Source organism: Aethina tumida, chromosome 1, assembly GCF_024364675.1.
Source record: "Aethina tumida isolate Nest 87 chromosome 1, icAetTumi1.1, whole genome shotgun sequence".
NCBI lineage: Eukaryota > Metazoa > Arthropoda > Insecta > Coleoptera > Nitidulidae > Aethina > Aethina tumida.
Window position 1 is genome coordinate 75404080 of NC_065435.1, and position 26398 is coordinate 75430477.

At 34.6% G+C, this 26398-nt stretch overlaps 6 protein-coding genes across 6 annotated transcripts; 3 read left to right on the forward strand and 3 right to left on the reverse strand.

The window, feature by feature from the left end:
• Positions 1-19: 19 nt before the first annotated feature.
• On the reverse strand, positions 20-3846 carry LOC109601541 (ATPase family AAA domain-containing protein 5). Its single transcript, XM_049962903.1, has 3 exons — positions 2228-3846; positions 338-2143; positions 20-281 (listed from the first exon to the last, which is right to left on the reverse strand). The coding sequence occupies exons 1-3, from the start codon at positions 3745-3747 to the stop codon at positions 35-37; spliced, it is 3573 nt and encodes a 1190-aa protein (XP_049818860.1). The 5' UTR covers positions 3748-3846; the 3' UTR covers positions 20-34.
• A 288-nt stretch (positions 3847-4134) lies between these two features.
• On the forward strand, positions 4135-8471 carry LOC109607015 (E3 ubiquitin-protein ligase MARCHF6). The gene is made up of 7 exons (XM_020023542.2): positions 4135-4312; positions 4903-5271; positions 5324-5622; positions 5713-6121; positions 6221-6612; positions 6679-7092; positions 7148-8471. The coding sequence occupies exons 2-7, from the start codon at positions 4916-4918 to the stop codon at positions 8044-8046; spliced, it is 2769 nt and encodes a 922-aa protein (XP_019879101.1). The 5' UTR covers positions 4135-4312; positions 4903-4915; the 3' UTR covers positions 8047-8471.
• A 1960-nt stretch (positions 8472-10431) lies between these two features.
• Positions 10432-12977, forward strand: LOC109601566 (eukaryotic translation initiation factor 4E-binding protein). Its single transcript, XM_020017807.2, has 2 exons — positions 10432-10632; positions 12495-12977. Exons 1-2 carry the CDS (start codon positions 10491-10493, stop codon positions 12704-12706), a joined length of 354 nt encoding a protein of 117 aa, XP_019873366.1. The 5' UTR covers positions 10432-10490; the 3' UTR covers positions 12707-12977.
• Positions 12963-13851, reverse strand: LOC109607016 (ras-related protein Rab6-like). The gene is made up of 2 exons (XM_020023543.2): positions 13436-13851; positions 12963-13383 (listed from the first exon to the last, which is right to left on the reverse strand). The coding sequence occupies exons 1-2, from the start codon at positions 13666-13668 to the stop codon at positions 12999-13001; spliced, it is 618 nt and encodes a 205-aa protein (XP_019879102.1). The 5' UTR covers positions 13669-13851; the 3' UTR covers positions 12963-12998.
• A 141-nt stretch (positions 13852-13992) lies between these two features.
• Positions 13993-15012, reverse strand: LOC109601558 (NFU1 iron-sulfur cluster scaffold homolog, mitochondrial). The gene is made up of 3 exons (XM_020017799.2): positions 14854-15012; positions 14420-14802; positions 13993-14366 (listed from the first exon to the last, which is right to left on the reverse strand). Exons 1-3 carry the CDS (start codon positions 14925-14927, stop codon positions 14044-14046), a joined length of 780 nt encoding a protein of 259 aa, XP_019873358.1. The 5' UTR covers positions 14928-15012; the 3' UTR covers positions 13993-14043.
• A 64-nt stretch (positions 15013-15076) lies between these two features.
• On the forward strand, positions 15077-17918 carry LOC109601553 (protein wntless). The gene is made up of 2 exons (XM_020017794.2): positions 15077-15419; positions 16210-17918. Exons 1-2 carry the CDS (start codon positions 15159-15161, stop codon positions 17560-17562), a joined length of 1614 nt encoding a protein of 537 aa, XP_019873353.2. The 5' UTR covers positions 15077-15158; the 3' UTR covers positions 17563-17918.
• Positions 17919-26398: the final 8480 nt, after the last annotated feature.

A 26398-nucleotide genomic window follows, 5' to 3' on the forward strand; every position in this document is an offset into this window, starting at 1 on the left:
CATAATAAATACAAGTAACAATATGAAAACAATTTTAATCATCAGAAACTAAAACATTACAAACTAGTTTAGATCGGACCTCAGTTAAATTAACATCCATACTTTTTAAATAATGCCTAAATCTATTGCCTCTTTTGGTATTGGTTAACGATCTCTGATATTCGGATCGTGCAATCGTCCTTAAATTAGGTAAATAATCCACAGCTAAGGACTTCTTCTGCACTCCTCGGGGTATTGCCTCCCGTAAAATATCTTCACAGATAAAATTTTTCACCCTCCACCTACAATAAAAAAAAAAAGATAAAACAAATGTTGAGAAATATTAAACTTAACAAACCTTTTTTCTGTCGGAGTAGGTAGAGACGTGTTTAAATAATACTTTCGATCGTTGCCGTATCTTCTGAAGCTTTCGTTGATTAATGTGTGTGTTAAATCAGTTATGGTCTCAATACTATCGTTGTATTCAGTTTTACATTCATCCAGTTCTAAACTGTCTTTGACTTTGGGCATGTTGTTTTTCAGACACGGCTCGAAATCGTTGTTGAACCCAAATTTACTGTACACTTCATCTGCGTACGCTAAATTGTCGTGCAGTCTATAAAATTTGGCGACTAGTTTCAGTTCTTTTAAATCTTTATTTTTTGTACATTCAAAATTTATTTTTTCCTCCACTTTGGGAAAATTTTTAAACCGATTCAGTCTGTCATCATTGTTTTCAGGCAACGACAAAAGTGCAGGTAAATTCCACCAAACAATTCCTAAACTCAACTTATAAGGAATAAGATCGTCGCACGAATGCAGAATGTAGGAATGCACATATCGTTGCTCTTTACTAACAGTTTCTTCATCTAAATTTAAATTGGAATTGTCATCATGTACGTCAAATTCCAAACTTCGCCTGTTATCCTTTATTTTAATAACTGTCTTGTTTATCTCATGTAGCTGTCCTCCAGACTGAAGCCAAAATTGCAATTGTAACAAGGTTTTCCTCGCATCTCCACGGTTCACTTCTAAAAGCATGGATAAGGTATCTTGATCAACAAGATACCCTTCAACAAGACAAACTAGTCTCAACCAAGTGCTTAACACAAAAGAAGTCAACGGTAAGAAATTAACAGTTTCGTACAAAGCAACGTATTTTTGTGCATACACAGAATTAACGTCGGTTGTAGTCATGATAATGGGTCGTTTCGTCGCTGTAATCAATTGATTTAAGGCCGGTATAAAACCATCGTCCTGATCAAAAATCAAATCCACATCTTCGATCAAAATCAAACACATCTTCGTCTTCGCATCCTTCGGTTGCTCAGTCTGTTTCAGAAAGTTTTGCATCGAACCCGTTTGATTTTTAACCTGGTGTGACTGTGTGGCCTCATGCATATCTTGCAGCAATTTTTTACCCGTTCGTTTACTGGAAGCGTTAATTTCTAACACTTTAAAATCCAATTCCTGGCATATCGCGTAGACGGCGCTCGTTTTACCACTGCCAGGTGGCCCGCTTAGGATGAAAACGGTACCGGGTAATCTCGTACTATCTCTACTGTCGCCGTCTGTTGTTTCAAACTCTGATTCGCTCGTAGAATCGAGACGTTTCTTCTTTTTTCTCGAGATTATCTCCTTGCTAAATTGACGCCACGTTTCTAGGTAGTTTTTTAGTTTTGTAATTGCAGAACTGTTGCCCAGAATGTCTTCGGCGCATTCTGGTTTGAATTTTTCGGTCCACATTGCGTAATTCTTTGGGTCAATTGTTTTTGTTGTGTCGACAATTTCTACACTTTTTCGCTTCGATTTTGATCGTCGTTTTTTGGTTTTTTTCTCATCGGTTTGCAATGTTTTGTAACCGCTTTTCTCCAATATTTGTCTAAAGGTTTTATAAACTGGATAATTTGGATTTTGTTGTTTGATCTCATCCACATACTGCTTATATTTTGTTATTTTCTCTTCCACAGGTACTTGTATCTTTTTCTTAGTATTTTGTTTTATAATCAAGTCATTACAAACTATATTAGATTGATTTTTTAGTGGTGACAAGGTCTTGTATTGCAAATCAGGTTTAGGCAACGTCCAAAACGGTGACTCGCACTTTTGTTGCACATGTTGAATTTTCGGAAAAACATCAAAGTAGTCCATACTTTCCTGAACTCTAAAACAATAAACAAATGTCAAAAACTTCAAAATCCAATCGATCATAATCATCAGTCAAACAAGTAAGTACAACATTAATTACCTTTGCTGTTTCTCGCGTACTTTTTTCAAACTATCTGGAATCCCGCTCATCAAAAACTGTCTTCTCGCTTCCGCGACTTCCGGATCAAGTTTCGGTTTAGGTGTTGCTTTTAGAAACACTGGGGCAATTTTTGAATTCCTTTTCTTGGCATTTGTCCGCTCCTGTTCCTCATCAGAGTCAAGATTCCAGATTGTTGCTTTGCTTTTGGATCGTGGCGTCGTTGGTGCCGAATCAAGGCTTGTTTCTTCGAAATAATCGATCTTTTTGCGCGTCCTTCGAGGTCTTATACTGTCGTTTGAATCTTCATCTATTTCTAGAATGTCTTGATTCTTCGCTTTTTCAGTTAATTTCTTTTGCCTTTTGGGTCTTGCACTTGCTGATACTTCTTCAATTTTTCCTATTTCTTTTGGTTTAGATGCTTGCAATGTTTCTTTTTGTTTTCTGTTCCTTTTAGGAGTGCGAACAACTGATTCTTCTTGAGTGTTGCTTTTAATTATGGGTTCCACATCAATAAGTTTGACATCCACAATAATTTCATCCTTTAGTTTATCATTTGTTACTGTAATTTCTTCAGTCTGTTCAACCGATTCTACATCTATAATTTCCTCTTGATGCTTTTTGTTTTTCTTCCCTCTTTTAGGAGTTTCACTTGTGTCATCTTTTTGCTTTAAACTTAGCTTTGAGCTTTTTCTCTTTGACTTGGGGGTGAACATTTTTATTTTAATAATCTCCTTTTTCTCACTTTCATTTTTGTTGTCTTCATCATTAAGTACATCTGGCTTTGGGCTAACTTCTATACAATTTAGTGAATCATTTTTCTCTTCATTTAAATCCTCCTGTTTTCTTTTCTGTGTATCTTCCTCAGGTTTGTTTAATTGCAATAACTTCTTCAACCTTTTTATCCTTTTGTTCATTTGATTGTTGACAAATTGTTCCTTTTCTTCCTCCTCTCGTTTCCTTTTTAGTGCACCTTTTGAATCAGCCCAATTCTGTAATAGGTTTTTCCTCGACATTATTTTCTCCTTATTTTCTTTACTTTTTGGCGACAGCTCTTCTTTATCTTTTCCTTCTGAGTTCATGCCAATGCTTTTGGCTCGTGCCTCCATCATGAACGAAAAAGCGTCTTTTGTAACTGAAACATTCAATTCACAAGATACGATTTCACTGTCTTCAGTTGCAGGTTCATTTATGCCATTTTCAACGTTATTTTCTGTTTGTTTGTCAGTGTTTTCTGTATGTGTGTCAATGTTTTCCTTAACGGATTCATTGTAACTGTTGTTTGGTGATATTAAACTCAAGTTGTTTGATAAAAGTTCACTAATTGTTGTCACTGCTGGATCAGAAGGTTTTCTAATTTTCTTTTTTCTACCTCTTTTCTTTTTTAAAACTGCAGTTGTTTCACTTTTTTCCGATTTTTCCGCTGTTTCTATTGTACTTTCGTTCGTATTTACTTGATTGTTTACAACAATCATTTCTTGGCTTTTTGTGGGGCTTGTAAAATAATGGGTTAAATCTTTCATATTTCAAAAAGATTATTTTGTGCACTTAACACTGATCACAATTAAACTTAATCTCTACCTAATATATTCCATAAAACGAATAAAATCTCCTATCTTGCACTATTAATTGGCGCGAAATTATATTTAAAGGTTTTTAGGTTAGTTTAACTGTGGCTCAGATATCTAGAGACGAATTCTCGTTATAATTGTAGTTGTTTTAATTATTTAGTAATAGATATTGTATTTATTTATTATGTATTAATTCTAAATTAATTTAATGTATCTTTTTAAGAAACATTTTGAATTTTTTTAATTTTATAGCAAGAATAAATGAAAATATGTTACTATAGACACAAACAGTGACAGGGAATTTCATTTTTGAAAGTGCGCAATATAAAAAAATAATCTGGAAACGTCAAAACAACAAGATTGTCAAAAGTATATCATACGTTCAGTACGCAAATTTAAGCTAATATTGATGATAAATTAATTAGTTTATTGTGCATCAACAACAGTAATTATCGTTAATTGTCATTGGACAATTAAATATGTCGATTTTGTAAAACATCCAGACCTGCATACTTGGGTAAGTTTTTCCTCTGTTACTCTCTGCCAAATTGATTAAAAAATTATTGAGACTAATCGTTTATGTATATAATTATAAAATCGTTACAAATATATGAATAAATTTATCGAATATTTATAATGAAAATCGAAACGTAAATAATTAATAGTGACCTCAACACAGTCACATCCTTTTTTTTTATTTTTTCAAGGGGGGTTTATCTCTTTTATTACAATGACATGTTATGATTTGTTAATCAAAATTGTAGGTCGTGATTATTTTTAGTACCATTTTATAACTGCAGTCACTGAAAATCAATTAAAGACATATTTGCAACATAATACTGATAAAAATAATGCGAATTTAACATTGTCCGATTATATAGTAACGTCTACATATGATAATTGTAGATAATTATAATAAATAAGTTACTTATTTAAACTGAGATAATTTACAAGTATTTTTATTTGTATATTATATATGTATTTTGTTTTTTAGATGTGAATGTCAAAACTCTTTACATAGTTACAAATTTGTAGTAAAATAAAATTTTAACCATATTTCTATAACTTTATAGAGCATTTTGTGGAATAAGCAATTATAAATTCCAGTCGCCAAATAATAATGGACACAGAACAGGGTAACAACGGTGACATATGCCGCGTGTGCCGCTCTGAGGGTGTAGCCGACCGTCCCTTGTTCCATCCGTGCATCTGCACCGGCAGTATCAAGTGGATCCATCAGGAGTGCCTAATGCAGTGGATGCGCTACTCGCGCAAAGAATACTGCGAACTATGCGGCCACCGTTTCTCCTTCACACCCATCTATTCGCCGGACATGCCGCGCCGATTGCCACTGCGGGATCTTCTCGGTGGCCTCGTCAATTCGGTCGCAACTGCCGTCAAGTACTGGTTCCACTATACTTTGGTGGCGATCGCTTGGTTGGGTGTCGTGCCCCTAACCGCATGCAGAATATACAGGTACTGACAAATTTTCTGATTAAAAAATAAAGTTTAACGGATTTTATTTAAGATCACTGTTCACTGGAACTTTGGACGCAATTTTGACCCTTCCCTTTGAGATGTTATCAACTGAGAACATCGTTTCGGATATTTTTCAAGGTTGCTTCGTTGTATTGTGCACCTTGTTCGCCTTCGCTGGTCTAGTTTGGTTGCGGGAACAAATCGTGCACGGTGGCAACCCGGAGTGGTTGGCTAGGGAGAACGGGGCGGCTCCGGGACTCGGAGAAGATGGTGCTCCGCCCCGTTTATTGGATAACATACCGGAAGAAGAAGAAGCAGGCGACGCGCCCGCAAACGGCCGAGTCCCTGGTAATGGTCCTATAATATGTATAGGAGACCCCCCCCCCCTATACTTATTCATTTACACAAATTAATACATTGTATTGCAATATTTTGAAGGTGAAAACCAACGTGATGACAACGAAGAAGCGCGCGGTGACGGAGGGGCTGTCGCCAATGGGGCGGTAGACGCCGAGGGCAACGTGGTCGGAGACGACAACAACTGGATACCAATGGAGTGGGACCGGGCCGCCGAAGAAATAACATGGGAACGTTTGCTCGGCCTCGACGGCTCCCTGATGTTCCTCGAGCACGTCTTCTGGGTCATCTCGCTGAACACGCTCTTCATCTTGGTGTTCGCTTACGCGCCTTATCATTTCGGCGCGTTGACTGTCTCCCTTTTGGGCTTCAAGGAGACCGATTTGACGAGCCATTTTGACGGTTTGCTAACAACTTTGGTCGGGTACTGTACCGTCGGTTTGCTGTTCCTGCTGTTCAACCGCATTACTGGTTGGCTCGGCTTTTATAAGTAAGTTATAATGACGCATCTTATCCCATCGTATATAAAGTGGTTCAGTTATTTATTATAAGTATTCCGTTTTTTAAATACCTCCCTTAAATTTCCTAGCATATATTCCAGAACCAAAAGGATCTTGGGTCTGTGCTTCCTGGTGGTGAAGGTGTCTCTACTCTCGGTCCTTGAGATCGGCATATTGCCCTTAGTGTGTGGCTGGTGGCTCGACATTTGTTCGCTTGCCATGTTCGATGCGACTCTCAAGGACCGCGAAGCCAGCTACCGTGCGGCGCCGGGCACCTCCATCTTCATCCACTGGTTAATCGGCATGGTCTACGTCTACTATTTCGCCTCTTTCGTCCTCTTGTTGAGGGAGATCCTTCGTCCAGGTGTTCTGTGGTTCCTACGTAACTTCAACGACCCAGATTTTAGTCCAATTCAAGAGATGATTCATTTGCCCATACTGGAACACACTAGAAAACTCCTAATTTCCGCCGTAATCTTCGGTAAGTTTTCAAATGTTATTAGTTATCTTTTTTAACTTTATTAGCAATTATTTTGTATTGTGATAGGTAGTGCAGTTTTACTGATGTTGTGGCTGCCTATTCGCGTGCTTAAGTGGTTGCTCCCTAACTTCCTCCCCTACACTGTGTCTCTTAACGACGAGACTCAAATCAACGAACTGTCTTTGGAGTTGCTCCTTCTCCAAGTTATTCTTCCCGCCCTTCTAGAACAGTCTCACACCAGAGTGTGGCTCAAGGGTCTCGTTCGCAACTGGTGTCGCGCTGTGTCGTGGCTGCTCAACATCCACTCATATTTGCTCGGCGACGCAGAGGTAAAGCCAGCCGTACCAGTCGACAATGGAGCTGGGGGAGACGGCCAAAACAGAAGAAATGGAGCCAGGAGGGCCGATCAAAACTTGCCCGAACCCGCAGCCGGTTTGGGAGCCGTTCACCAAGCTTTGCACATGTTGGAACCTCCGACCGGTACTGAAAACTTCTTTGCAACTAACTTGTAGGTATATTCACATTCATGTTTCAGGATACATACCGTACGAGAAGCCGTCGTTCTTCATAGCACGCCTCTTCGGCCTGCTGATTGCCATCTGCATATCGCTGATAGTGTCCAGTCTGATTGCGCTGACGTTGCCCGTGTGGTTGGGACGCAGTGTGATGGCTCTGTGGTTGGTCGGAGCCCCTCCCCCCGGTCCACAACTGTCCGCCTCTGAGGCGCAGACCGAGGTCAAAGTGCACGAATTGTACACTGCCGCATGCGGCTTGTATCTGTGCTGGCTGAAGGCGCGCGCCATCACACTGGTGGTAGGATGGTTGCCGCAAGGCAGGGCCGCGATGATGCAGCGTTTGAAGCAATGGTGCATGCTAGGTTTGAAAACGTTTGTTGCTAGCGTCCTCCTTCTCGGCGTCATACCATTGTTGTTCGGATTGCTGTTGGAGCTGGTGGTCATTATACCGTTGCGCGTTCCCATACACCAGACGCCGATCCTGTTCATCTGGCAGGACTGGGCCTTGGGTGTGCTGTATACGAAAATAGCCTGCGCCATAACAATGATGGGACCGGATTGGTTCTTGCGGAATGCAATCGAAAGGGCGTACAGAGACGGCATCAGAGATATGAATTTAGGTTTTATTTTTAAGGAGCTGGCGGTTCCAGTCATCATCCATTTCGGCTTGGCCTTGGCTGTACCATACATTCTGGCCTATTCAATCGTACCAATCTTTGTGACCAATCTGCACCTGAGGAATCTGATTGCCAGACGTCTGTACCCGTTTTTATTGTTGGTGTTGGCCGTTTCCGTCGTGGTTTTGATGCAGGTGCGCCAGTTCAAGAAATTATACGAACACATCAAGAACGACAAGTATTTGGTTGGCCAGAGACTGGTGAACTACGACCATCGCAGGAAGGCCCAAAATTCAACATAGCCGCCGGTAGATTGTCCGACGACTTGACCGTAAGCTTGTATCAAGTTTCAAATTTTATTACTGACTTTGTCCAGGTGTAAAAATCGAACCATCACAACAGGACGTGATCCCCCTCGCTCGAACTGGTGTACTTAATTGTAATTTGGCGACGGTGTGTATCCGAATTTGTGTTAGTGTTTGAACAATTTACTTACTTGATATTCTCTCGCACATTCTAGTTTCTTTTTGTAGGATAATTTAACATTAATCTTGTGTAGTGCCGGACAATCAGTCGCTTTGGTTATGTATGGTTCGAACTTTTAATTTACTGAGGATAAATTCTATTTGCCTATAGTACTGATTGTTATCTACGGTAAGGCATCGACTTTATTGTATATAAAATAATTTATTTCAATTGTTTTTGAATAAACATATTTTAAAACAAATCGACTCTTTTATTTATTAACTACAATTTAATAATTTTTATTAATGAAAGTATGTAGTATGTTATGTAGAAAATATTGTTTATTTTTTTAAAACGTAAATGCTTCTATAATTGTTACCACGAATTACTCAGATGTTTACCATAAATTAAAACGAAATAATCAATATCCTCTCTCCTTATAACAGTGTTTATTGTAAATAAATCGTATGTAAGTACAACTTTTTATGCGATTATTCCAACGTAAAAATATTCTAAATACCAACACACGCTACAACCTTATTTTTTGCATTAATCGTGTCGACAATAAACAATAAAACTTAAATATTAATTGGAAATGATAAAACTAGTTTTGTTGTCGTAAAAATGAAAGTTCATGGATTTTAATTTATTCTTGGTAATTTTGTCTGGCGTTCATTTCACAACTTTTGTCTGCAATTTAGTTAAAAATTGTTAATTGATTATTCTGTCGAAACGTTTAGAATAATAAAACGTGTTCCATTAATCAAAATCGTTTTTTAACCGCACCAATTTAAAAGGACATTTAAAAAATGCACTGTATAATTTGACAATTTTACATAAATTCATATTTATGATACAAAAAGGAGGTATTTTATTTAAATAAATCTTAGATAAAATACCAGTTTTTACCGGTTTCGTTGCACAATATTCAAATATGAGATTCGAAAAAATTTTAATTAGAATGGGCAAAACTTGCATACAATTTTTCCTCTATATTTTTTCATAATGTTCAATGAAAATTTTGAATCCTTGAATTAAAACATCAAACGAAAGCGTAATTCACATTTCATCATCCCAATTTTCGTGACGCTAAAAGGATCCAATCATTTCCGTAAGAAAAATAAAAAATGTAAATTGATTTCATTTATTATAATAATTTATCTATATGGCTTAAAACAATGTTGTCAGTTCAACTACACCAACAAATGTTATAAAACACGTGGCCAGCGATAAATTTAAATCTATTACGTCTCATTTTACCGTATTGTTTACAATGTTTTTGTTTATGTTTATGGTTGTTTTTTAATTGACAACAACTTTGATTTTAGTGATTCATTGTTATTGGGATTAAAAATAAAGTAATTTATAATTGTGTCTATAACAGATTCGTCAACACGTCACAAATGAAACAAAATCTTTCTAATTTCTAATAAATTTATTTATTTGTCACACACTTCCCCAATACATATATAAAATCAGGGATGTAAGTAATAGATCAACAAGTAAATAATCATTAAATTTGGATAGGAGTAAGAAATTTATAAAATTATGCTCATTTTATCGAGTGGACAAGAATTGGCAACGCAGTTGTCCAAAATCGTACGGTGGGTCCATGGAGAACTGCACGTCGTCAACAGTATTTGTTATTGTTTACAGGTTCAGCCGCTCCTTTTAACCTTAATTTGTGAATGTGTAAATCACTGTCTGCTTTTTTAGCGCCACACAATGAACAATCTTCGAAGGCTCAGATTTTATATTTCTTTGCCGCTTATTTTGAAAAATATCAATTTTTCATTAAATTTTCTCTGAGATATTAGGTAGAAATAAAAAATTGTTTAAATCGCCTTTGCATATTTTAAAATAATATAAAAGAAAATATACAAAAGTCGAAATGTTAGGGATCAAAAACCGTAGTGTGCTTAATTAACAATTAACCCACGAATAAACTTGCCACCTAGTTAGTCAGTTCCTGTTAATATCAGGCACAATAAATAACATATGTAAAAGTACATGCGTTAGAACGAGTCGTTAACCACGTGCGTACCAAAAACCGAAACGAAAATATCGCGCATACAACATCGCAGTTGTTTACACGTTTAAAAATAGTGGGGCACTCGCACCCGAAACAAAAACCTGTGGGGGGACCCGAGTTTATATAATTTCAATCGTACGATTCGGTTTCAGTTTCGTTTGCGTGTTCGATCAGTTTTTTTTTATATTATTATTATTATTATTATTGTTATTATTATTTATTCGTTTCCGACGAAATTCGTCTGTGATCATGTCCGCGTCCCCGTTTGCCAGACAGGCGACCGATTCTAAAGCCATTCCCACCAGGAAAGTCTTTTTGAACGATCCCTCCGAACTACCCTCGCAGTATTCGAGCACGCCCGGCGGCACTTTATACTCCACAACGCCTGGTGGTAAGAATAATTGACACTTCTTCATATTTAAAACTATCTTGAACGGACTTTGTGTAACTGCTGCATTATTAACTAAACTAATTTAATTGGTGCGTGAGATAAAGTATCATAATTTGTAAGCTTATAAACTATATGTACAAAATTTAAACAAAGTTAGTTTAACAGATTATATTATGCATAAACCAGACTCATTGGAATAATGCGACGATAAGATAGGGCTTGTGCGCGTTTAAAATAAATATTTATTTTATTTCTTATCGCAAAAACGTTGACTAATGCGTTCTATGCTTTTTAACACGCATATCATTAGTTTAGATATGATCATTTACTAGTTGTTTATATTAAATATTTTTAACCACGACGATTATTTTTATCATTTTCACAGTTTATCGTTTCGCCCTTGGATTAATCATTTTTTTATGCTACATCTGTGTTGAAAAAAACTAAAATTCAATTAATAAACCGATAAGACAAAGAGAGCGAGATAAAAGATTTGCATTCAAATCTAAAACCAGTCGCTTGACCCATTTTCGCTTTATAAATAACCACCTGCTGTTGTAAAACGTTTAAATTTAAACTGGAGGATCACAACTTCCTCGTTCAACTCTTTGCGAAACTTGTATAGAAATAGCTTGTATGACCTTCGATTGGATTAGAATTAAGTACAAAAAACCATTGTGTTAATCATTCAGAATAGATGGTAAACATAATATGTCTGAGATGGAAAACTATCTATTATGTAACATTAATACTATTAGTCAGTGAAATTAATTTGTGGACGAGTTAATAAACAATTTATAGGTCGTCTACACGAGAAACACATCCACAAACAAACGTTGCGTAATATGTTTACCACTAACTATTTATAACATTCGATAAGGTATTAAAATTGTCGAATGTCGTGCGTTTTACTATGGATATAAAACTGAGTCGATAAAGGCACATGGAAGCAAATTTACCTTCCTATTTACTTTTTTCAAATTAATAACAAGTTGTTTCGCAACAAAAGATTGTTTTGAAATTGATTTTTTTTTTAATTTAAATAGCCCGAAAATTGGTCAGTTATATAACTGATTGTTTATGAGTGATTGGAAATTTTGAAATGGATTATTAAGACCTTAGAAAGTATTTAAAGTATTTATGTTATGTTTAATATTGTTAATGTTTAATTACAGAGCATAAGAAATAGAATTACAAAATTTATAATATAAATAAATTCGTACACGTTAATTTTCTACACAAGAAATACAAGAGATGTTAAAAGTGATCAGCCAATTTGTTACATTAAATCCAATTTGTTTTCAAATTATCGCCGGCTATTTTTGCACGATTACATATTTTGTTTATACAGCCGTTTATTTCTGAACGTTTTGCGCATTTACTGTGATCTTTTCAAATTCAAATATTTGCAAAACTCAAAACTAAAAACCTGGCGGATGTTCCTCGAGTTCATTGTACAAAACGAATTACGCAATCCAGATGCAAATTCGTCGACGACAAGCACAACAAATATTGGCTACACGTGGCTGAAATATTGGCTTGACCTTGAACACATTTTAAATTAGACGAAAGCGAGTTTTTTTTTTAATCGGCATCTGTTGATTTTATCTTAGCTAGCTAAGAACCTCTTCATTTGCAAAGTTCCTACTGTAATATATTATTTTTTTTCAGCTCATATACTGTAATTGTTGTCTTTTAAGGCCAGTTGAAGGTCTGCTTCAACCCACCGTTTATTTATATTTAACGCTAAATCATGCCAGACACATTATTTTAATATTATTAATGCAGATTGTTATACAAGGTTTGCTCGATAACCCTGTTCTTGTAAACAAATTCGCAAATGTTCATGAAATATGTTTCAGGAACAAAAATTGTGTACGAAAGGAACTTTCTGATGAACTTGAAGAACTCCCCGATCTCAAAAACGCCACCGACATACGACATTCCCGAGAACCTGCTTAGGGGAAGTCCAAACAGACCGTCACCAAGGAACGGCCTGCACATCCCGAAGAAGCAGTACACCACGCCAAAGCAAAACCATCACGACGAAGACCAATTCCAGATCGAGCTCTAGTCCCGTTTAGTACTTAGGTTACGGGAATCCACAAATTTAAAATGGGATGGAATTTTTTGGATTATGTGAATTTGACTGAGTGATTTGTGGAAGTCCTTTTAGATTTAAGATTGTGTATATTTAGGATCAATGTCGGAGCATTTTGATTTGTTTTTTTTATGTGCCTGACACACGGATTTGTATGTCGTGTTGATATTATTAAGTGTTTCTGTTTTCAAGAAACTTTTTATTTTGTTTTTAATTAAAACTAATAAACGAAAATTATAAACTATATTGGTTGTTATTTAGTACATCAACAAGAACATTGCTTTTCCGTACTGTCGCCCTCGGACAGTTTGATTTCGTGTTCGCTCTGTCCCAAATTAATATCGTCGTCCTCTGGTAAAGCCTCGCCAATTCTCTTGAATAACTGTTTTATATTGTAACCAACTTTCGCACTGGTTTCAATGAATAACGCATTTTCCTGTTCAGCCTTCACAGCACCCATTTCCCTCGGAACTTCCCTCAGATGATCTAAATCAATTTTATTGCCGACCAACACAATAATTACATCATCCCCACGTTCTCTACGTACGTCTTCGATCCATTTTGTTGTTTGGACAAACGATATCATGTTGGTCACGTCGTAAACAATGACAGCAACCGAAGAATCTCGTATGTATGACGGTATAAGTGATCTATATTAAGTTGAACGGTAAATATCGAGAAGATTTCGTAAACAACGGTTACCTAAATCTTTCTTGTCCTGCAGTGTCCCACAGTTGAAGTCTAATAGTTCTGTCTTTCAAATAAACGGTTTTAGATAGGAAATCAATGCCTATTGTGGCGTGGTAACTGGTGTCAAAATTGTCGTACATGAACTTTGTGATTAGAGAGGTTTTACCCACGCTTTGCTCTCCTAAAAATACGAGCTTAAATTTTTTTAAACATTTGGTCTGATCTCTTGTTGACACACTAATCATTTTTGATATGTTGTTGAATGAACAGTCACTGCAGAAATTCGACACACTTGATTTATTATATAGCAATTTCTACTTTATTTACTATTCTTTTTTATTTCAGTCTTTCTAAATAATTTTAATCTAGTGATTATTAGATATCAATTTTATGTGCCTTAATAGTAGATTTATATAATAGTTAATATTATTAAATATTTTACATTTTTTTATATGAATGAATATTTAAACTGCATTTGTTTTCAACAAGATTATTGCATGCTCTTGCTCTCCCCTCAGATAGTTTGATGTTTTCCCATTGTCCCAAATTAATAAGATTTGTAAACAGTAAAAATTTAATACATTTATTATGTACAATATTTTAAACTAATTCATTGCATCTTATTTACTATTCTCTTTAACTTCAATCATTTTTTCTACCTTCTCAAATTCTTTCTCTACAATCTCATCAGATTTATCAAACACTTGTTCTACTCCCAGTACTTCTGGTATGTAAAACTGGAACATGTTCTGCACACCATTTTTTAATGTGACCACAGAACTGGGACAACTTGAACATGATCCCTGCATCTTTAACTTGACAATGCCATCCTCATAGCCCATATAAATTATATCACCTCCGTCCTCTTGTACTGTTGGTCTAATCCTAGTATCTAGAAGTTCTTTTATCATCTGGACTATTTCTGAATCATCTTCATTAATTTCTAAAAGAAATTTATTTAAAAAAGTGATGTGAAAGTTAATGATGTTGACTTACGTGTGTCTGAATTTGGTGTAGCATCATTTAAAATCGGCAAACCGCTTGCGAAAAAGTCCATAATTGTGGCAAAAATCTCTGGTTTGATTATCTTCCAGTCAACTTCATCATCGCTTTTGGTAATTGTTATGAAATCGGGTCCCAAAAATACACTTTTGACGCCATCAATTCTAAACAACAGTTTGCCAAGAGGTGAACAAAATGCTGCTTGTCCATTGGGGAAATCTATGGTTTGTCCTTGTTCTAAAACTGGTACTCCAGGCAAAAATTTTAAACTGTTTGGATTTGGGGTATCTTGTGTTTGAATAAACATCATTAATTTGTTGCTGGTTGAAATTTGTCTAACTGGATTTGACAAAAGTTGAGCCGCTTTAACCGGGATACTGAAATGCAAATATTAAAATACGTGATGGTTGACTTTGTTTTTACGTTACTTTATGGTAGTTGTTGGGTTGTTTTTGGTACATTTCGATAAGTTGTAGCACAGTTTTAAAGTATTGCGCAACATTTTCACAAGAAAAATCTTAGTATAACTCAACTGTCATAACAAATGGTCTTTTAGGTTAGAATCAATTTTCATAATAAATCTAGGCAACTCAGACTACACATAATATACCGAGAAATATCACAACCACCTCCACCAACATAAGAATTTTAGTTCCCCAAGCTAGATTGTTTATTTTCATTTCCCCGTCTGGAATGCGAAGCAACTAGATCCATCAGTCATTAGCTCTCGAAGATGCCGGGTACGATTTTGGAGAACCTGAGCGGGCGCAAGCTAAACGTATTGGTGGCGATTCTATTGGTTTTTCAAGTGGCTTGTTTCCTCGTTGGATTGATCGCGCCCAGTCCGGCCAATTTCCAGAATATTTACGCGACTTTTTGCTACGACGATAATCCTGGCCTCAAAGATGAACCTGGACGGTGGTTCACCAAAGACTGTAAGAGGAAAATCACCAATCTCAAAACCGACACTGTCGGTATGAGCAGCAATAATATTGTAAGTTTTGATCATTGTGTGAGTTAGAACATTATATTTGTAATATACCTTGTTTTATGTTCTGTATTTGTAAATGTTTGTTCTCTAATTTTTTTGTGTTGCTATTTGAATTTTTATACTAATTTATCAAGGTCTTTATAGCAGAACACCAAATATTTGTAAATTTAGTTCGAAAAATATTATATTCAATCCATAGTAAAATTATTCGAATATTCGAGATACTATTTGAGTATTCGAAATGGTGAAAGTTTGAATTTTAATAATGAATTTGTTGATATGCTTATATGTTAATTCTTTTATTCAATAATATCTGAGTGGCTTAATGGCTTTAAAATTTGCGAATTTAAAACTAAAAAATATTATAATCACTCTTTTAATTAAATTGTCAAATATTTACCTTAACTTACGATGCAGTGTTTTTTAAAATTAAAAATTATATAAATAGACTTATGTGAATATTAAATACTCGAATATTGAAATTTAATTAATGGAAAGCACGAATACCTCGAATATAAAAATATTCCCAATTATATTAAAAGTTATAGTTTATTCCGTTGTTGAATTTAACTTTTTTACCCGTTTTAGTCACACCATTTTGTCTTATATTTTACTTTAAATATTTGTCTAACAATAAACCATGAAATCCTGTTTGTCACACCTAAACTAATAAAGATTCATCTCGAAAATCATCGTACCCACTCCATCACACCCAGTTTCATCATTCATTTTACCTGCGTTAAAAGACAGGTAACATTTTTTACCGCATAATACAATAAAACAATTATCCCAGGTCATGGTGTTTGAAATGCCGCACTATAACTTCGACTTCTCGCGCTGGCAACAGAAGCTGGTCGGCCTAGTGAATTTTGAACAGGAGGATGAGGCCGGTTACAAACCCGATCCGACAATCGAACTAACCCTGGAAGCAAGACTGGGATACAGCGACGAAAGCAAATCGGGCCGTACGCCATGGAGTTTGTACGCAAATTCGACCGAAATCCGCCACATGGACTGTGAAACCGACGAAAACACCGGGGCACGACACGATGGTTACAAGGTCGATTGTTCGATCGTTCCATTGTTCGAGCTGGGCAACTTATACCACGACTATTACCTGTTAAATCTACGTTTGCCTGAGAACGCGAACACCAAGCTGGGGCGCGTGCACGAGGTGCAGCTCAACATAATCTATATGAATGGCGGTTTCACCAGAGTCTGGGTGTCGCTTAAGACCGTATTCTTCCCGATAATTGTGGGCATTATCGCCTGGTTCTGGAGGCGCGTTTTCATCCTGGATCGCACGCCGGCGCTTCTGGAGTATATGCTATTCTCGCTCGGTATGACATTGGCAATTCTAGACTTTCCAATCGAATATTTCAGTTTGTATTTCGACATGCCGTATATGATGGTGTTCAGTGACATCCGGCAAGGCGTTTTTTATGCCATGCTGTTGTCTTTCTGGTTGGTTTTCGCTGGTGAGCACATGTTAATTCAGGATAACGGCGAGAAGAATTGTCTGAAAATGTACTGGAAACATTTAAGCACCATTGCGGTCGGTTGTCTGTCTCTTTTAATTTTTGATTTGTGTGAAAGAGGAGTGCAGCTGGTCAATCCGTTTTACTCCATCTGGGCCACACCGACCGGTACCCATTTCGCATTGTCGTTCGTTATACTGGCAGGAATATCGGCCAGTATGTACTTTATTTTCTTATGTTACATGATCTGGCGCGTGTTCAAGAACATCAGCATCAAACGCTCGGTGCTTCCGAGCATGTCGCAGGCCAGACGATTACACTACGAAGGTATCATTTACAGATTTAACTTCCTAATGCTCGCTACCGTGATCTGCGCCGGAGTCACCATCGTCTCGTTTATTTTGTCACAGGTGGCCGAAGGGCAGGTGAAATGGGACGACGAAATGGACATCGAACTCTCTTCGGTTATTTTTACGGGCGTTTATGGCATGTGGAATGTCTACATTTGCGCCATGCTCATGTTGTATGCACCAAGCCACAAACAGTGGCCAAGCGAGTCGTTGACGCACGACGGCGAGGAGGTGGAGTTCAGCAGGTTGCCCACCGAGTCTGTTCCGAGCGAGATTTCTTCACTTACTTCCTTTGCCACTAAAGCTAGTATTGAATAAACGCACGTGTAGCCTCTTAACCTTGTTGTTCCAGTCAGAATACTCGACTTAGTAGTTTTACTCCCTCCTAGATTTTAGGGAATTACTGTCGATTTTGTGAGACTTGCATTTTAAAATGTGATTTTATATTTGTACTTCCGCTGCGCACAGCAACAAACTCATGTTTTTCATATTTACATACTTTTACACTTGAATCTCTATATGTATTTAAGCAGTATATTTATACATCTTTATCGTGACATTAAATTTTTAACAGTATTATAATTTTTGTGATTTATGATTATAAGTATTAATTAATTTATGTAATTTTTGATATTGTATTTTATGTAATTAAAATTAAATGTATGTTCCGTGAATTCTGGTGTTTTAATTATACAAATTTAATATATTTAAACCAACAAACAGAAATGAATATGAATGAACTATATAATACTTGAACTGTACCAATTTTCGGTTTATTCGAAGCCATTTATTTATATCTATGTTCATTAAAGCTTTATATTTTAAACTGTATTCTTCATCAATTTAAATTAAAAAAGTATACTCTTTTATAAATTGATGAAGCAATTTTCCTTACATAAGTGAGGGATCATTTTTTGTAAATTGATTCTGGACTCAGTGTGGCCATTCAGTAAACCGACATTCAGTGAACTGGTTATTTTCGTAAGACACGTTCGACACCTTTGGACTCGGCACGGTTCGGTTTCTGAATCGGAACGCAACTGCAGTGGTCCCACACGTTTATATCAGCCACGAAGTAAATAAGTGTCCCTATAGCACCACATATACTTGGGTATATGAAACTCGGTGCGAGTTTTAGTTGATATATAATTGGAAATTAATATATAAATCGCGAAATTCAAATTAAAAATAATTTTATAATGTAACCTTTCTATTAATTAGACCTATTTTCAAACTCTGAATGAATTATTTGAATTGTTCTTAATAAAAATTTTGTTTTAAGAAACTAATATCCATAAAATTATGAAAAGAAATGAAAAAATTGAATGGAAGGAAATATATTCCTAACTAAAGATACGACAACTTAGAAACTGTTATTGTATCAAAATAAACTCAAATTTTTAAGAACATTTTCAAAGTTTATAATGGATAAATTTAAAATATGTATAATATTTAATAATAATATACCTTTGTATACTGATAAATTAAAAAATAAATAAATACTTGTTTCTGCATTTCGTGCGTCATCAGATAGGACACAATTCAAAATTGCAATTCTATACAACTCTGAAAATCCTATGACAAGCTTTACACAATTAAAATACAGTTTAATTTGGTTAGTGGGGTAGCTTGTCGCTGCATTTATGGCGACAAGTTTTTCATTTAGAAATATTTATAATTTTATTCTTTCAAACAACAATTTTTAAAAACTACAAAGCTCATCGTCGCTGAATAAATGCAGCACTATACTAAGTTTCAATTTATCAGCATATAAATTTAGTTTTATGAGAATAAATATAATAAATAAATAAATAAATGTATTTATTTATAACTTTATTTATAAATAAGTACATTTGGATATAGGACAAGCAAATACAAATTGATTAACATAATAATATAATACAATAAAGAACGTAAGATTACACTTTTATTACAATAAATGTACATATTTATATAAGAATATCAACTTCATAACATATAATAAATACGAAATTAATCAATCAGTTTAATTTTTTGGTAATAAAACAAAATTTATTTTTAATTATTTAAGCTGAAAAAGAACATCTAATTAGATTACCTGAAAGACATAAGAAACACATTTTACAACACACAAGATGTCAATATAAATTTGTAGTTCAGTGGAAAAGGGACAAATAGGGGATAGAAAATAATAAATTTTATTTTATGTATGTAAGCTGAAAGAGAATATTTGATTAGATTATATAAAAGACATAAGAAGCATACGTTTTATGACACAAAATGTAAAATTTATATTAATTAACATAAATATGTAATTTAATGGAAAAGGAATAATTATATGAACAGAAAATTGCATAAAGTTTTATTTATGTAAGCTGAAAGAAAATATCTGATTAGATGACCTAAAGGACATAAAAAAAAAACATTTTATGACACTTAAGATGTAAAATTTAATTAATTAATCAAAATAAATCTGTAATTTAGTGGAAAAGGAATAAATAGGAGGATACAAAATAAAATACAAGTTTTCTTTATTTATGTAAGCTGAAAAGGAATATCTGATTAGATTATCTAAAAGACATAAAAAACAAACATTTTATGACATTAAGATGTAAAAATTTATTAATTAATCAAAATAAATCTGTAATTTAGTGGAAAAAGAATAAATATTTGATTAGATTATCTGAAAGACATAAAAAACAAACATTTTATGACTCTTAAGATGTAAAATTTTATTAATTAATCAAAATAAATTTAGTGGAAAAGGAATATTTAGGAGGATACAAAATAAAATACAAGTTTTCTTTATTTATGTAAGCTGAAAAGGAATATTTGATTAGATTATCTGAAAGACATAAAAAACAAACATTTTATGACTCTTAAGATGTAAAATTTTATTAATTAATCAAAATAAATTTAGTGGAAAAGGAATATTTAGGAGGATACAAAATAAAATACAAGTTTTCTTTATTTATGTAAGCTGAAAAGGAATATTTGATTAGATTCTCTGAAAGACATAAAAACAAACATTTTATAACACTTAAGATGTAAAATTTTTTTAATTAATCAAAATAAATCTGTAAATTAGTGGAAAAGGAATAAATAGGAAATAAAACAAAGTTTTCATTATTTATGTAAGCTGAAAGAGAATGTCGGAGTACATTATCCAAAGGACACATAAAACAATAAAAGCTTTACGAAAACATTCGTTTTGGGAAAGTAATAAATAAAATGTAATGGAGCAAACTACAATTTGTTCTACCTTCCGCAAATATTTAGTAAAATAATTGATGAACACAATGATAAACCGACACCAAAGTTGAAACGACGAAATAAGAACCGGAAATAACTTACTTTGCGTTGCGAGTTGCCCAGTTAACTAGTCTCGTTCTGGACCTACCTGAAAATAATTAAAAACGTTCAGTTAATATTATTGTTTAATTGTGTAATTCAATTATTATTTGTTACCTTTAATGCCCTTTCCCTGTTGCCTTATCGTCTCTCCAATGGTTGGTTGGGTCATCACAGTTCAGGATTTGTCCATCAAAGTCACCAAAATAGTCCACGTTGGGGAAAACACCACATCACTGTTGTCCTTAGCACTTTTATCCGTCGATGAGAAAATAAACAAAAATCTTCCCTAAATGTTTTAGTTAAAGAAAGAACACTTTGATTTGTATTTGATGCGTATCTTTGAAAAACTATCAGAGTTCATTTCATTGTTACTGCGTTTCAAACCAACAGGGGACCAAAAATCTCGTGCCCGATCTTACTTATCCAAGTAAAATATAAATACTTTCAATAATTTAAGGTGACCGACTATCTCTTTCTCCCGACTTTACTTATTCAAGTAAGGTATCAATACTTTCGACAATTTGTATGCGACCGAAAATCTCTTTCTCCCAACTTTACTTATCCAAGTAAAATATCAACCCTTTCCAAAAAATTACTTCTGAATGCTTTTGTTAATATTTCTCAATGTAAATAATTTGTATGGCTTTACTTATCCAAATAAATTCATTTCATGGCTACTGCGTTAAACGTACAGATAATCAGTGCACCCCATGATCTGAAACCCAACCACTGCTGCCGCCAGGCTGCCTAATTAGAGCTTATCGGTACTGTGACCAAGACTCCGGGTCAGGATTTCAAACCAACAGGGGACCAAAAATCTCGCGCCCGATCTTACTTATCCAAGTAAAATATAAATACTTTCAATAATTTAAGGTGACCGACAATCTCTTTCTCCCGATTTTACTTATTCAAGTAAGGTATCAATACTTTCGACAATTTGTATGCGACCGAAAATCTCTTTCTCCCAACTTTACTTATCCAAGTAAAATATCAACCCTTTCCAAAAAATTACTTCTGAATGCTTTTGTTAATATTTCTCAATGTAAATAATTTGTATGGCTTTACTTATCCAAATAAGTTCATTTCATGGCTACTGCGTTAAACGTACAGATAATCAGTGCACCCCATGATCTGAAACCCAACCACTGCTGCCGCCAGGCTGCCTAATTAGAGCTTATCGGTACTGTGACCAAGACTCCGGGTCAGGATTTCAAACCAACAGGGGACCAAAAATCTCGCGCCCGATCTTACTTATCCAAGTAAAATATAAATACTTTCAATAATTTAAGGTGACCGACAATCTCTTTCTCCCGATTTTACTTATTCAAGTAAGGTATCAATACTTTCGACAATTTGTATGCGACCGAAAATCTCTTTCTCCCAACTTTACTTATCCAAGTAAAATATCAACCCTTTCCAAAAAATTACTTCTGAATGCTTTTGTTAATATTTCTCAATGTAAATAATTTGTATGGCTTTACTTATCCAAATAAGTTCATTTCATGGCTACTGCGTTAAACGTACAGATAATCAGTGCACCCCATGATCTGAAACCCAACCACTGCTGCCGCCAGGCTGCCTAATTAGAGCTTATCGGTACTGTGACCAAGACTCCGGGTCAGGATTTCAAACCAACAGGGGACCAAAAATCTCGCGCCCGATCTTACTTATCCAAGTAAAATATAAATACTTTCAATAATTTAAGGTGACCGACAATCTCTTTCTCCCGATTTTACTTATTCAAGTAAGGTATCAATACTTTCGACAATTTGTATGCGACCGAAAATCTCTTTCTCCCAACTTTACTTATCCAAGTAAAATATCAACCCTTTCCAAAAAATTACTTCTGAATGCTTTTGTTAATATTTCTCAATGTAAATAATTTGTATGGCTTTACTTATCCAAATAAGTTCATTTCATGGCTACTGCGTTAAACGTACAGATAATCAGTGCACCCCATGATCTGAAACCCAACCACTGCTGCCGCCAGGCTGCCTAATTAGAGCTTATCGGTACTGTGACCAAGACTCCGGGTCAGGATTTCAAACCAACAGGGGACCAAAAATCTCGCGCCCGATCTTACTTATCCAAGTAAAATATAAATACTTTCAATAATTTAAGGTGACCGACAATCTCTTTCTCCCGATTTTACTTATTCAAGTAAGGTATCAATACTTTCGACAATTTGTATGCGACCGAAAATCTCTTTCTCCCAACTTTACTTATCCAAGTAAAATATCAACCCTTTCCAAAAAATTACTTCTGAATGCTTTTGTTAATATTTCTCAATGTAAATAATTTGTATGGCTTTACTTATCCAAATAAGTTCATTTCATGGCTACTGCGTTAAACGTACAGGTAATCAGTGCACCCCATGATCTGAAACCCAACCACTGCTGCCGCCAGGCTGCCTAATTAGAGCTTATCGGTACTGTGACCAAGACTCCGGGTCAGGATTTCAAACCAACAGGGGACCAAAAATCTCGCGCCCGATCTTACTTATCCAAGTAAAATATAAATATTTTCAATAATTTAAGGTGACCGACAATCTCTTTCTCCCGATTTTACTTATTCAAGTAAGGTATCAATACTTTCGACAATTTGAATGCGACCGAAAATCTCTTTCTCCCAACTTTACTTATCCAAGTAAAATATCAACCCTTTCCAAAAAATTACTTCTGAATGCTTTTGTTAATATTTCTCAATGTAAATAATTTGTATGGCTTTACTTATCCAAATAAGTTCATTTCATGGCTACTGCGTTAAACATACAGATAATCAGTGCACCCCATGATCTGAAACCCAACCACTGCTGCCGCCAGGCTGCCTAATTAGAGCTTATCGGTACTGTGACCAAAACTCCGGGTCAGGATTTCAAACCAACAGGGGACCAAAAATCTCGCGCCCGATTACTTATCCAAGTAAAATATAAATACTTTCAATAATTTAAGGTGACCGATAATCTCTTTCTCCCGACTTTACTTATTCAAGTAAGGTATCAATACTTTCGACAATTTGTATGCGACCGAAAATCTCTTTCTCCCAACTTTACTTATCCAAGTAAAATATCAACCCTTTCCAAAAAATTACTTCTGAATGCTTTTATTAATATTTGTGAATGTAAATAATTTGTATGACTTCACTTATCCAAGTAAAGTATAAAATTTATTCAAAAATGTACTATAGAGATATTTTATTTAGTATTAAAGTATTAAACTTTCGAAATATATAAATATATTCAAATACTTTTATTTATTCTAGTAATGACAACAAAATGTTCTTTCAATAGTTAAAACATTGAGAATTGATTATTTATTTATATTATTAGCGACTTCTGTAATTATAAAAATATACCATTAACTAGTTACCCTGTATGCTATTCGTAGAAGGAGAGTGGGGTCGACGTACGCCATCTGTCAATGTCTGTCATCTGAGAGAAACATGGAAATTGGTTATAGAATTTCCTTAAATTGACAGTATTATTGTAGAGTTTTTAGTGTTTTCGGTTGGTGAAAACAATTTCCCCAGACTTTTCGCACGGCTTAATGACAAATTGTTTTTTTTAAATTTATGTCATTTGTATGTATGTATGTATGTACATTTTTGTTTGTATTTGTTGGTGTATATAATTTTATGAATAGTAATGTTGGTTATTTAATGCGTTATAGGGTCTACATTGTACAATTGATGGACTACGTTATGTGTTCTACGGATTACGCTTTACGATCAAAGTAACAATTCCGTTAAACGTCCTTCCGTCCTGCAGAGAGAACGTATACATTGTACGGATTACGATCAACACCAACAATTTTACACATATTCAAGTTTATGCATTGTTAGACTCGTGATTTTCAAAAACTTTGTGTGAAACACTTTTATGTGTGTTAATTAAGTGATGCTTCCTTTAATAGTTAAATCAATCAGAATCGAATATTTATATACATTTTAATGTTCGTCTCTTACAACCCTTAAAGTATTATACATCCAATTGTTTAAATGCATTGAAAATATTTAAGTTACTGTTAAATTACATTAAAAAATATAAAGAAAAAACAATTAGATGTTTATAGCAGCCAAGTTAAATACAACTCTTATACTAAGTTATAATTTACCAAAATCTAAACAACTATAAACAGACCTAAACACCTTTTGTAATTGTTTTAACTAAAGAAGGAATATTTAAGATAAGTATTTAACAACGCAAATTTTGAAGAGTATTTAATTCAATTTCCAAACAATATACTATAGTCTTGTAAAATTGTGGGCTTTCACGTAAACGGCTTACGTTTTATGCAACGATACCGACGCGTTTTATGTTAAACATATGTCTGCAATTTGCGGTTTACAAGATATATTAAGTTTCAACGAATTGCTACGTTAACCATGGTATGACTTACGTTCTACGCTATACGTTTTTGCGTTACGTTTGACGTCATACGTATCTTTGCTAATGCGTTATACGGTCCACGTTATACGATTGACGGACTACGTTATGCGTTATACGGATTACATTTTACGATCAAAGTAGCAATTTAACTCGCGAAATTTTAGAACCAAAGAATGAACATTCATGCTAATTGCGTTATACGTTCTACGATACGTCTTACAGGGACTACGTATACATTGTACGGATTACGTGTTACGATCAACACCAACAATTTTACACATATTCAAGTTTATGCATTGTTAGACTCGTGATCTTCAAAAAACTTTGTGTGAAACACTTTTATGTGTGTTTATTAAGTGATGCTTCCTTTAATAGTTAAATCAATCAGAATCGAATATTTATATACATTTTAATGTTCGTCTTTTACAACCCTTATTACTTATCCAAGTAGAGATGATTTATTCTGAAATATTGTCATTTAAAGCATGCATTTATTCTTATAAACTATTCATGCAAAGTTTTATCCACGCATTTATTTCCAATCGATTGATCCTCCACTTAATCCAAGTAGAGTTAATTTATCTTGAAATATTGTCATTTAAAGCATACATTGATACTCCACTTAATCCAAGTAGAGTTGATTTATTCTGAAATATTGTCATTTAAAGCATGCATTTATTCTTATAAACTATTCATGCAAAGTTTTATCCACGCATTTATTCTTAATTGATAGAAACTCCACTTAATCCAAGTAGAGTTGATTTATTCTGAAATATTGCCATTTAAAGCATGCATTTATTTTTATAAACTATTCATGCAAAGATTTATCCATGCATTTATTTCCAATCGATTGATCCTCCACTTAATCCAAGTAGAGTTGATTTATCTTGAAATATTGTCATTTAAAGCATACATTGATACTCCACTTAATCCAAGTAGAGTTGATTTATTCTGAAATATTGTCATTTAAAGCATGCATTTATTCTTATAAACTATTCATGCAATGTTTTATCCATACATAAATTTTTAATTTATAGAAACTCCACTTAATCCAAGTAGGCTTGATTTAATCTGAAATATTATCATTTAAAGCATGCATTTATTCTTATAAACTATTCATGCAAAGTTTTATTCACGCATTTATTCTTAATTGATAGAAACTCCACTTAATCCAAGTAGAGTTGATTTATTCTGAAATATTGTCATTTAAAGCATACATTTATTCTTATAAACTATCCATGCAACTGCACTATCGAATTAACTTGGAGGGTATGGTAACGCAGACCACCACCCCATCTCCCCAAACCGGTCGATACAGAGGTCGATAACAGACTGACTGGTGTGACTCACGAGGGCGTCTTATATAGCGGGTAATGTCGGCTAATGTCGGCTAATGTCGGCGACACATCCCTTGCATCTGATTGGTCGACGCCG

What these genes read in the sequence shown, in the direction of transcription:
- LOC109601541 (XM_049962903.1), bottom strand. Translation starts at nt 3,747, where the DNA reads ATGAAAGATTTAACCCATTATTTTACAAGCCCCACAAAAAGCCAAGAA. An exon ending in GTACGCGAGAAACAGCAAAG is followed by an intron (nt 2,144 to 2,227) that starts GTAATTAATGTT and finishes TTATTGTTTTAG; the next exon opens with AGTTCAGGAAAGTATGGACT. An exon ending in CCTACTCCGACAGAAAAAAG is followed by an intron (nt 282 to 337) that starts GTTTGTTAAGTT and finishes TTTTTATTGTAG; the next exon opens with GTGGAGGGTGAAAAATTTTA.
- LOC109607015 (XM_020023542.2), top strand. Translation starts at nt 4,916, where the DNA reads ATGGACACAGAACAGGGTAACAACGGTGACATATGCCGCGTGTGCCGC. An exon ending in CGCAAACGGCCGAGTCCCTG is followed by an intron (nt 5,623 to 5,712) that starts GTAATGGTCCTA and finishes AATATTTTGAAG; the next exon opens with GTGAAAACCAACGTGATGAC. An exon ending in CATGTTGGAACCTCCGACCG is followed by an intron (nt 7,093 to 7,147) that starts GTACTGAAAACT and finishes TTCATGTTTCAG; the next exon opens with GATACATACCGTACGAGAAG.
- LOC109601566 (XM_020017807.2), top strand. Translation starts at nt 10,491, where the DNA reads ATGTCCGCGTCCCCGTTTGCCAGACAGGCGACCGATTCTAAAGCCATT. An exon ending in ATACTCCACAACGCCTGGTG is followed by an intron (nt 10,633 to 12,494) that starts GTAAGAATAATT and finishes AATATGTTTCAG; the next exon opens with GAACAAAAATTGTGTACGAA.
- LOC109607016 (XM_020023543.2), bottom strand. Translation starts at nt 13,668, where the DNA reads ATGATTAGTGTGTCAACAAGAGATCAGACCAAATGTTTAAAAAAATTT. An exon ending in GCAGGACAAGAAAGATTTAG is followed by an intron (nt 13,384 to 13,435) that starts GTAACCGTTGTT and finishes AACTTAATATAG; the next exon opens with ATCACTTATACCGTCATACA.
- LOC109601558 (XM_020017799.2), bottom strand. Translation starts at nt 14,927, where the DNA reads ATGTTGCGCAATACTTTAAAACTGTGCTACAACTTATCGAAATGTACC. An exon ending in AACCCAACAACTACCATAAA is followed by an intron (nt 14,803 to 14,853) that starts GTAACGTAAAAA and finishes TTTGCATTTCAG; the next exon opens with TATCCCGGTTAAAGCGGCTC. An exon ending in TACACCAAATTCAGACACAC is followed by an intron (nt 14,367 to 14,419) that starts GTAAGTCAACAT and finishes AATTTCTTTTAG; the next exon opens with AAATTAATGAAGATGATTCA.
- LOC109601553 (XM_020017794.2), top strand. Translation starts at nt 15,159, where the DNA reads ATGCCGGGTACGATTTTGGAGAACCTGAGCGGGCGCAAGCTAAACGTA. An exon ending in GTATGAGCAGCAATAATATT is followed by an intron (nt 15,420 to 16,209) that starts GTAAGTTTTGAT and finishes CAATTATCCCAG; the next exon opens with GTCATGGTGTTTGAAATGCC.